This window comes from Vespula vulgaris, chromosome 4 (genome assembly GCF_905475345.1).
Source record: "Vespula vulgaris chromosome 4, iyVesVulg1.1, whole genome shotgun sequence".
Lineage (NCBI taxonomy): Eukaryota > Metazoa > Arthropoda > Insecta > Hymenoptera > Vespidae > Vespula > Vespula vulgaris.
The window spans coordinates 2,947,004-2,959,097 of NC_066589.1; the positions used below are offsets into that span (position 1 = coordinate 2,947,004).

The 12,094-nt window shown below is 35.5% G+C and overlaps 1 protein-coding gene across 2 annotated transcripts in view; it reads right to left on the bottom strand.

Moving 5' to 3' along the window:
* The window catches only part of LOC127063141 (doublesex- and mab-3-related transcription factor A2), a 35,633-nt gene that overhangs the window by 18,271 nt on the left and 5,268 nt on the right, over window positions 1-12,094 (bottom strand). For both annotated transcript variants that reach the window (XM_050992514.1, XM_050992515.1), the window contains exon 2: window positions 8,813-9,152. In XM_050992514.1, coding sequence (XP_050848471.1) covers window positions 8,813-9,152 — 340 coding nt within the window. The remainder of the gene's footprint in view (window positions 1-8,812; window positions 9,153-12,094) is intronic.

Genomic DNA, 12,094 nt, shown 5'->3' on the forward strand with positions numbered 1-12,094 from the left:
TGACAATAGTAATACAGGAATAAATATGAAGTTTCTCGTCAATATGACGAATACAATCAATGTCTGTAAATCTAATGTAACAAAATGTCTCTATACTTGTTAAAAATTATTCAGCATATGATTTTCTTCCGAAAAGTGAAAAATTTGTCGAAAATTGTAAAGAAACTCTTTTCGATTTTAAAAAAGGTAGACACGGTTGGTAATATTGTATTACTTTTACGCGCTTGCAGAGCGTGTGTACACAAAAGTCAAAGTACGAAGTCATCGAAGAGGCTCGCCGAAAGAAAGAAAGGAGACGTTAACAGAAGTTTTGTTCAAACACATACGGAAACGTGCTCTTCCCGTGGCGGTGCACGTGTAAACGTCCGTACGAGCAGGTACACCTATGCAAACAGGTAAGATTCTAACTCAATCGTTCATCTCCTTCTATTTTCTTCGGCTACAACTACGACGAGGACATTGATGATCCTGAATCTTTGCAAATAACGCCGTCGGCGAGCCTCGTTAAAATATAAATATCTATATTCGTGCGCGCAAGGTGCACGTGTTTATCTATCATCTAGCAGTCAAGTAGCAATCGTATTTGCTTCATTAAACTATAGAACGTAAAAATAACCGAAGAGATAATAGTTATTTAACCAACGATGCAATAGCATATTTCTTGAAGTCATCGAGAATGATGATCTTTCAAAATATTCGCTAAGAATGTTTCCCTTATCGACAAATATAAAAATATAATTATTAGGCGCACACACAAACTATATTATTTAAATTTGTTTAATACCTTTTTGCAATGCTATTTAATCTAAAAAGTCGAATATTATTTGCAGATATAAATTTGTGGATTACAATCACGATAATGAAGATATTTTTAGCAATTCAATTAATACTTTGATACTTAAGTACTAGATGATATATACTTTTAATTTTCGTCGAATTTATTGATCGATTTCAAAAACACGGAAATTTCAAAGAGATGAGGATCAAAGTAACCAGATAAATCCAAGGGTAGGAAAGAGTGCAGAAGATTACGATCGATAAAAAATAAGTTTAAAGTCCAAAGGCATCCTTTTGCTACCAGCATAGTTGAGAAATAGAAAGAGAAAACGAGGACCAGCAAAGTATCGGTAGAGTGGAGTTTCTTGGACACTGGAAGGAGCATCTCCACCCCCTTATGCTGTTCCCACTCAACCATACGAGATAATGGTCTACGAAAATGGAGAAGGAGAGATCCTTCGGAATAAACAGCGTACCGCACGTGTACACTCAAAGGTAACCCTCTGCGTGTGCGCGTACCGTGCAAAAGAGAACAACTAAAGAGTGAGTGAGTGAGTGAGTGAGTGAGTGAGTGAGTGAGTGAGTGAGTGAGTGAGTGAGTGAATGAGAGAGAGAGAGAGAGAGAGAGAGAGAGAGAACACATTCACGACATATCTTCTCTCCCTACTTCGAAGAACTCACTTGGAAATCCAAGTCTCAGAGTTCTCTTTTTCGACGTAACGATTGCGCCGCTCGTTTCTCTCTCGTTGTGCTTTCCATGCGTGAAAATCGATGGACTTACTGGTTCAGGCATCCAAGGAACGTGGAAAAAAGTCGATATGTTTATATTGCTGAATGTGAACTCTATAGTGAATGAATCGATAAAATGTAAGATATAATTATTACTCTTGCAAAATTTTAATTCTCATTAATATGAGATTTATACATATAGATTTATTGATCATATCAATAAATAAAATACAGGATATTTTGAATATGTTTTTATATGCTCGTTAATTTTTTTTTCTATATAAACAAAAAGAATGAAACTTGGAAATCCTCATTAATTTTTATCGATTATAATTATAAATACTAGTCGACAAGATACAAAATTGTTGAAAATTTACTCATAGCTGAGAAAAAAATTACATTGATCGTTTCAGGTGGAAAGTAGAATTACAAAGAAAAAGAATTAGAGAAAGAGAGACCGAATACGATCGCGGAAGATTAAAGATATATACGAATTAACCAGTTTAAACATACGTTTTTACCTACTTACTTTGTGCGTTCGATACCGAATGGTGGCACGCTAGTCACTGTCGTCTTCCACCGTCTCAAATATTTACTTTCACTTAACGGCGAATGTTAAAAGAATGCTTCAAATGTAACCAGACACTCTTACGTTGGCTCTCTCAAAATATTACTTCTCCACGTTTTTTCCTCCTCTTACTTCCTCCCTCCCTGCCAACCTCTCTCTCTCTTTCTTTCGAATCGTTGATTCTTTTTTATGTATTCGAGTTTTCCCTTTGAACGTGCATATCATACTGATGAAACTGCATATATCTACTGGAAACTGTAATTGGATCGAATATAAAAGGTAAGAATAGAAAAGAAGAGGAAGATCGAAAAGGAAACGATCAGCTTGCGAAAAGTTAAGAATCCAGAATCCTAAGGGGGTACCAAAACTGGATATTACATACATACGTTCATGTGTTCGCCAGTTAAACGTATTATGGACATCTAGAAGCGTCTCCAGAAACGGCAGCACCCCCTTGTACCGAGCGTAAGAGCTCGATTTCCGTGACAATCCTAGTAGAATGGAGAATCACCGAGTTTCTCTCCTATAGATACCTACAGGAGAGTACAATACAAGTACTTCGACGCGGAAAAGCTCGTCTCTCTCTCTCTCGCTCTCTCTCTCTCTCTCTCTCTCTCTCTCTCTCTCTCCTGATTTCTCTTCTTCGTAGGTCAGAGATCGAGAGAGAGAGAGAGAGAGAGAGAGAGAGAGAGAGCTAGCAGCCAACCAGCTAACCAGCCAGCCAAGCAACGAATCAACCAAACTCCGGCATCCCCCGCGGTCGAAGGCACTGGCCCGAGAAATTCAATTACTGCTGAACTTCTCGACTGAAGTCTTGGCTCGGTTCGTACTTTACTGTAAGCATTCTGTTTCGGAGATCGAGTGAAAGACATCTTACGCGCCGTCTCGTTCTAGTGTAGAAACGTGTATACGTTTCTATAAGTAATATATATATATATATATATATATATATATATATATATACACACACCTGTATGTGTGTGCCTTCGTTCGCGAGCTTTAAGCGTCTGTGTGCCCTTATATAAATTGAAATGCGATATATATCGCGCGTAGTCTACTCTTCCTTTCCTCTACCCACTCCGTCATCTACCTCACCACTGCCACCACCACCACCACCAGCATCAACAGTCGGAGAATACGAAAAGGGAAAAGAAAGGAGATACGAGGAAGAAGAAGCAGAAGAGAAGGAGGAGGAGAGTACCACGCGATCTCCTCCTACGCTCTTGAGAAGAGCTCTGAGAAAGTGTTCGTACCTTTTAAAACGCGATATTGCGAAGGCAAGGCTAACGGAAACCACCGAGGGCCGCGAAAGAATCTGCCGTTGTCAGAGTCCTTTCTCTTCACCTTCACCTCCTCCTCCTCCTTTTCTTTCTCCTCTTTTCCCTACTCCTTCTAGGTACTTCTCCTTCTTTCGATGAATTCTTCCTTCTTTTCTTCGTTAAAACGTGCCGTGAGATAAAGTTTCAAAGCCCGATGGAGATATTCGTGTTAGTCCTTTTCATTGGAATCCTCGATCAAGTGATCGTGAGAATCATGGATTGGTTAAACGAACTTCGTCTTCCTGCTGTATCATTTTTTGTTTCATATACTGTTTTTATATGACGTACAAAGAATTTTATGTCAAACGTTATGTCAAAAGGAAAAAGTAATTTGTATCATCGTTCTTTTTGTAAAATGAATAAATTGTTAAACGATGTCGTACCATACGTTTCCTATATTAAAGGATACAATGCTATGCGGAAAACGGTATTCGATACTAATTTACTAACTCGTCGGTTTTGTTTACGATGAGATAAATGATATTTAATAATTCGATCATGGTTTTATTTTAAGAAACTCTTGTCTTTTATGCAGTTGAAAATAGTAAAGTAAAATGAAATCTGTTCTATTTCTCCTTAGAAAATTTGTTGCGAGAACTGATAAACTGGTCAATTATTCTCAAATTCGATTTGGTTTTAGGTTTAAATTCAATAAAATGAATATCTTCGAAATAACACCATTCTATCAGACTCAATATGTAGAAATTTGCATATTATATATTATATTCCTTTTCATTGTTATCCTCTTCTTATCCCTAGCAGTACACATCGCACAATACCAAAATGAGAATGGAACGGAGAACGAATAGTGGAAGAAGGAAGAAAAAGAGATTCGATGGTAATCGCACTCCGAGCGATTGTGGAGTGTACAAGAAAGAGGTCCACAGTGACAAAGAAAATTATGACCGAACGTTTTCTTTCTGAGGACTTATTCTCTCTTTTTCTTTCTATTTTCTTGTTCTTATGGAATACGATTTTCTTACAAAGATATTTTTCCTAATTATATGCGTTTATTCCTAATTAACAGAATACTATACGTTTTGATTAAAAAAAAAATCCTTGTTAAATTTTTTTATTGTTCATTTTTTAATAATTTTTATAAAATAATTGTTTATTAGTAAAAATGTTTATTACAAGTAGAAATATCGGAAAAAAAATATTTGACTGATAGTATTATTGGAATGATAAGAATTAAATGTGCCAAATAAAAATAAACAAATTTACTATTGATTTGATAGTTATTCAACGAATTAATTTCAATAAATTATTTCGATAAATATCAGATATTTATTATTAAACTTTCAATCGATTTCATATACCCTTTTCCTTAACTTTCCCGACCAGCCCCCTCCAACATAAAGACACAAAAAGTCGCATTAACCGGTGGCGTTTAATTCGAATTAAATGTACACCCTGAGAAAGTAATTGAAGCGCGTTGCCCACGAAGGGTAGCGGATTTAGACGGCACGCGTCCTGCCATCTTCGCGGGGGCCGATCGCACGGCTTCGTGGCTCACAGGAAATATAGAAACTGGACGGTGAATGAGTACAGATTGGTTCCCCTCGTCGACGAAAACACCGTCACGATTCAATGGCAAACCTCCAATTAAAGGGACCATCTCTCCATCATTACTTCATTTTCTTTCTTTCTTTCTCTTTCTTTTTCATGTTTACTGAAAGGAGGCACGAAGATCTTCTCACCATCCAATATTTTTTTTCCCAATTAATCTTTACACCTTATATTTTTAAACGTATATTTTACGTTCAAATGTTTTCAAATTTTAATGCTGAGTTTCTTTTTTATAATTTCAAGATTAAATACTCCAAATTTCTCTTGATATCAAATTATTTATATTTCAATAAACAAAATGAATATTGATCTCTTTGAAAGTTTATTTATATGTTGATCGGCCAACTATATTTCTTCGTTGTAGATAGATAGAGTCTGAATTTTCTCTAAATTTCCATATCAAGGATGGATCTCTCGAGGAATCGATTCGTTATAAAGTTAAAGGTGAACCTTCATTAGAGGTTCTTCCTTCGAAAGTTCGAAAGTTAAAATTGTGATTTCACAGTTGTGTGTGTGTGTGTGTGTATACTAATATAACTAATTATTGGCACGTACCCCAACGTGAATTCTCTAGGGGACTCTTCAGATTTACATGCTAATAGACTTTTCACGTGGTAGTATCGATTGATAGCGAAATGAGAAGGGTTGCTGAGCTTTTCGAGTGTTTCTTTGGAATTAAAAAAGAAAAAGAGAGAGAGAGAGAAAAAAGGAAAAAGGAAAAAGAGAAAAAACAAATATAAAAATCATCAATCAATTAAAGATTGAAATATTCTTTGAACTATTCGCTATAAAAAAATATTTAATAGCTTATAACGAAAGGTAAAGAAAGAAAAAAAGAAAACAGTTTTTAGCGTTAAGGGACATTATCGAGCTTTATACAGAAGAAAGATCGGTAAGCAACAAAAAGAAAAAGAAAAAAGAAAAGAAAAAAAAGAGAAAAAAAATAAATTCAATTTGCGCGCGTGATGCCAACGAGTGAGCGTGAATTGAAAGAAGGGATAAAGGGGAAACCGAATAAAGGAAGTGGGCTATAGTGAACGACGCTGACGTATTCTTTCGGAACACACTGCTGCGTGCTGTTAATAAAGATGCCCTTGTGTTTACCGCGTAAAATGAAATTCAGGCAAGTGTCTCAGACTATTCTTCGGCTTGTCCAAAGAGAGAAAACTGTCATTCTTTTCTTCTACACACGTTCTTCATAATGGTTAAGAAAAAATTATTATTTCTAATGAACCCACTGAATATAAACTCAAGTGAAAAATTAATTGTAAAAAATGTTGGAAATTAATATATATATATATATATATATATATATATATATATATAAAATAAATCATTTTTAAAGATATTATTCCTAAATTATACTAAGTGTAAAAAGTATTCATACATTCGTTTTATTATAAGTGATACATTACTTTAAGTCTTACAAGCTTTAGCCATTAATAGGAAAGTAGATATACAAAAGAATATTTACAAAAGAATCAACATAATTCGAAAGAATAAAACATAATCTGCATATTTACTTTAATTATAAAATATTTACTAGGAAAATTCCTACATATACAAATACTATACGTATCGACCTGAATAGATGTTATAATTATAATATTTATTATAATTATAATATTATAATTATAATATTTATATTATCCTATGAAACATTATTGTTTTTATTCTTATTTTGTTACGTTTATAATTTAGATATGTAAGAATTATAATAAGAGAAAAAGAGAAAGAGACAGAAAAATGCATAACTTTCTAAAAGTAATATACAATACAATAAAGAAATATATATTTATAAAAAATCTACCATAAATATACGAATACTTTTTACACTTAGCATGTAGATATATAAAAGTCGAGAATGCATGTCACAATCGACTACGTGAGAAATCTAAAGATTAGAAGAAACACTAATTACTTGTCGAAAGATAGCACAACATAAGTCCAATCTTTTTCGACGTTCGTAATCTTAGGATATCAAGGTCAAAGAAAAGAGCAGCGTCTTTAGAAGCGTTCTCTTATTCGTTTAGAGAATGAAGTAGTAGTAGTAGTAGTAGTAGTAGTAGTAGTAGTAGTAATAGTAGTAGTAATAGTAATAATAGTAGTAATAGTAGTAGTAATAGTAGTAGTAGTAGTAGTAATCATCGTCAAGACCTCCAGCAATTAAGTTATTAATGTAAAAGAGAACAGCGATAAGAGCAATGAGCGAGCGTAGCTGATTTGGAGCAGAGAGAAACGAAAGCAAGTCCTGGCACGCGACCGTGCAAGCGGACGCATGCGTTTTAAAGCTCGCACGCTTTAGTCTCAAAATATAAGTGCCCCATTAGGAACGTGCGTATATATGCATAAGTAGACCAAGTGGCTAGGGCCATAATGTTAAGTAAATAATGGCCAAACTCGTGGCCTCTTATTATACCACTCAAAGCAAAAGTCGCACTCGTTAGTGACGGCGTTTATTTCTCTTTCTCTCTCTCTCTCTCTCTTTCTCTTGCTATATTCCCCAACCTTTCCGTTCCTTTATCGAATTCCTTCCAACCTGGCTCATTCTCACCCTTCCTCGAGTGCGCACACGCAAGCCTACGCACGTAAGTGAGAACTAAGAAAGCGAAAGAAAGAGAGAAAGAGAAAATGTACCTACACGTACTTACTTTTGTTAGTCTCACTTTCATTTGCAAAGATGACATACTTGATAATATGATATAAAATAGAGAACAGTTAAATACTTTTAACAAATAATAGGTGACATAAGCAGACTCGTAATATTTACTAAATTCTCAAGATGATATTTTGATGATAGTGACCACAATAGGAACAATTTAGAGCATTTGATTTAATTTGTTTTAGAACTTTTGTATAACTTAAACAATCAAATATCATTAAAAATGTTTTTTTTTAAATCGATTCCTATATTTTGGAAAACATGATCATCACTATATCAACCCCTTTATATAAAAAACATGCTTCTTCAATCAATTCGTTTTTATTATTAAAAGTGATCGCGATATATATTCATGCTTTCAGTTTGGAGCGACTCACCGAGTATATAGTTTCGAATCTTAATAAATTCTAACTCTAACAATCAACTTAAAAGCTGGAGAACTTGACAGAAAAATCCAATATTAACAAGAACATTAATGTAGATTCGATACAAGGATTAAAATGAAAATAGTTCATTATAAATTATGAATTAAGTATGTTTTTGGTTGTTAATCGTCGTACAAAATATTCCTCGATTTAAGAACTTGGAGTATTTTAGAAATGGCACGAGTTCCACGAATCGTCGTTCATTTTATTTCAAAACGGAAAACGATCTATGTAAGCCCCTCGTTGCGCGAGACCCGTCAGGTACACTTATGTGTAATGACTCATAATCGGTACTCCGTTCAGGCGGAGCTAACCTACGGTAAATTTACATGGCTGCTACGATATAAGAGTTCGTAGACTCTTACGATTATGTAAGTCGCGGTAATTGCGTCTAATTCTAACAAATTGGACCAAAATAATATCTTCTATTGCTCTTTTTACTCATAATATAAAATAGAATATCAATTATATCAATATAAGATCCTAAATGTTTATATTAAAAATACGGAAAGAAGACTTAAGAAAATGTTTTGCCCGTATAATGAGAATTCTATACTGTTGGAATTATTAAAAAGATTGTTAGCCGAAAGTTTGTTTACGTTGATAGACGCATAAAATCAATTATTCGATCTCTACAATGCAGAAAATTGTAACACTTGGAAAAGTTAAAAAACTTGAAAGATCGTCAATAAATAAGGAAATATTTTTCTTACGTACGACGAATTATTCAAAAGATGAACGACCAAATGCGAATTACACTCACCACCGACGATCGAGTCAGGTTTCTCCTGTTTCGGCTGTCTGTAATCGTCTTGGATCGATCTTTTTCGCTGTAGTATACCACATTCTGGTTGCGTCAACTGCGTTTGGATATGAGCTGCCGCTGCGGCCGCGGCTGCTGCGGCAGCCGCGGCTGGAATAGCCAGGCCCGTCGGATTCGCAACGTGGACCGGATGTGGAGATGGACTATCGGCTGGTGTCGTTGCTGTGGCCGTTCCAGACAATACCGGTGTACCAGTGCAGCTGCTGGTATTGTACTGTAGTTGCAAACCAAGTTCACGAGCTTCGCTCTCTTCTTGAGCCTGCTGCCTTCTTAGAGCAACCTAGGAGACGTATTTCTTTGATTAGAATCAATTGATTGATCCTTGATACGTCGATAATAAGACTGTGATTACATTTGCTAGAGTTGAAAGTAATCTTAACTTAGAGAGATCTTGATTAGGTCATCACTTAAGCGATTTTGATTTTAGTAAGAAAATTTCTAAAGCGTTGATACGCAGTTTCAAAGTCGTTGGAATATTTCAATTGCGAATTCTACTGAAATGCGATTATGTTTTTTCGGTCCATATCAATTTTGATATTTATTTCTAAATAATATGTTAACTTGCGATTCATTTTTCAACGTTATTTAATTTTATAAACAGAACCGAATTGTTTCTTCTGAATTTTTCGAACAGAAGTGTATATAAATACAGTGTAAATATACGTTCTGAAAAATAATATGCATTTTTTTATTATCAATTTTTCAACAATATTAAATAATTTATTTCTATACTAAATCGAACATTTCATTTTGCTCATCTGTATATCGACTTGATATCTCTCATAATTTTTCAATATAGTTAATGTTCGATTTTTTTTTTGTCGATCTAACGTATCCCAGATACAATTATTTCTTTGAAAATTGCAGATCAAATTTGCAAGGAATCTATAGAAAGTTTATCGATATGGTTACAATCGGGTCTTCGAAAGGAGGACGAGGCAAGCAATTTAGAAGTCAATAAGCGGGGACGTGCCTCGCGTGCGAAGATGAATTGGGGGCTTTTACGGGAGGCCGCAAGTTTCTGTCAAGGGATCACGACTCCTCGTTGGTGGTGCGACCCTTCCGGCAATATTCGGAGCCCTTTCGAAGAATAGATACATGCACCCGCACGAGTGTTAATTGTACCGAATAGAGGTACCTCATCTCCGGAAGGCAGTTTGGTATGCTGGAATGCTGCACGTTTCAAAGACGATCTCTCTTTCTCTCTATCTTTTTCGCTAGGGAAACTTCCTTCGAAGTGATCTCACATATTATTGAGAGATACTACGGTTAAATATCTTGTAAAGTTTCCCACTTGCTACCTTCTTTCATTACTCTATTCATTTTCACTCTTTCCTTGATCATGATATAACCATGCCACGATATGAATTTAATATTAAAATCTTATCAGATTATTTATTACTATTAAATTATTACGCTATATAGCCAATCGTAATAATTTCAAAGTACGTTAAATATAATAGTACAGTAGATGAAAATAATATTTCATTGATCTAGATATTTAAAATGAAACCGTCGAAGTAAATAAGAGTCTCCAGTAGAAAATTTCTCGAATAGAAAAAAGTGTTCTCCAAAATGGCGAGACATACAAAACTTTTATACATTCTTTGCACAATAGAAACGCGATATCCATGACACGTCAAGAACAAAACTCCAATGATCTTAAGGTAGATCGATGACTCTTACCATTCTCCTTAGCATTCAACTCCGATCTCAACGAAATCAAAAGCTTACCGCACTCCGGGTTGGAGCAATTTTCGCGTCTAGAGACGTTCAAACCTTCTTTTCTCTTTTGTATTAAATACTCGAGAACAATGGGAACCAGGAAACGGGCTGAAGAAACAAGAGGAGAAACGACGGGAAAGAGAGAGAAAGAGAGAGAAAGGGATGGTCAAAGGGCGAGGAGAACATTGTTAGAAGAATCGAAACTGGGGTGACTGGCCCGCTTGCTGGGACTATTGCGTTTCTATGATCGCCTGCGTTTAAACTTTTAGACTCGACGTATATATTACGATCCCCCGTAAAAAAGAAAAAGAGGAGAAAGGAAAAAGACATATGTTCCTGATTCATACACACGCACACACACACACACACATACACACACCAGACACACTTTTCAATTTACAACCATCATGGCGCCATAGTGTTCCATTAAATATCAGTGATCTGAAAAAGTTTATATTTACATCCAATAAATTAACGATATACCTTTACATACATAGGGCAACGAATGACGCACTAAAGCTGGAAACGGAATAGCAAAACGATTTGGAAACTCCGAACAAATTGAACAAACCACGGCCGCTTTTGAAAAGAATGTGCTTGGTTTGGGTTAAACAACGAGAAAAAATAAAAGAGAGTGAGAAACAGAAAGAGAAAGAGAGAGAGAGAGAGAGAGAGAGAGAAAGAGAGAGAGAGAAAGAGAAAGAGCACGCACACGAAAACAAAAACGAAAAAAAAAGAACGCCCGTGTGGAAGCAACGATTAAAAGTGGATCATTCATCGCGTTGGCCGCCCACTTTCGCGGCAACGAGTTTTTTTCATCTATTGGCTGAAAATGCCGGCGAATTGGTGCGCGTGCGAAAGAGAGAGAAAATGTGCGCGGACGCGCACCGTCGGCCGGAAAAATGAAAGTCGATGGAAACGTAATTTACTCTCTCTCTCTCTCTCTCTCTCTCTCTCTCTCTCTCTCTCTCTATCTATCTATCTATCTCTCTCTTACATACACACAAACGCGCGCGCGTCATCGCATATGCACATAAATATACACACGGATTGAATCAGTATAATTGAAATTTTTAGCGTTTTCCCGATCAAACTCGATTTTCGAGCAGAGCAAGTGCCATTTTTCTTTTTATTTTTCTTTCTGTTTCGCTGTATTTTTTTTCCTTTCTTTATTTCTTTTTAAGATTTTCTTTTGAAGAAGAATTGATCGTGAGGCTGATTGCGAAGAAAACTAAAGCTACCAGGAAAAACATAATCGATGAGAAAAAGATAGAGAGAAAGACAGAGAGAAAGAAATGATTTTAGAGATAAGAACGATGTTGATAAATAAGAGATCGTCTTAACGCCTAAACGAATATTTTCGAATAATTTGATAGATTTCGAGTTATGCGGCCAAGTGCATGCCGTCGGATGAGGTCATGGACGGCGAATAAATATTTTCTCCTACTGTTCTTCAAAAAACATTTCATTCGTATATTGCTATACGATATCGTAAGA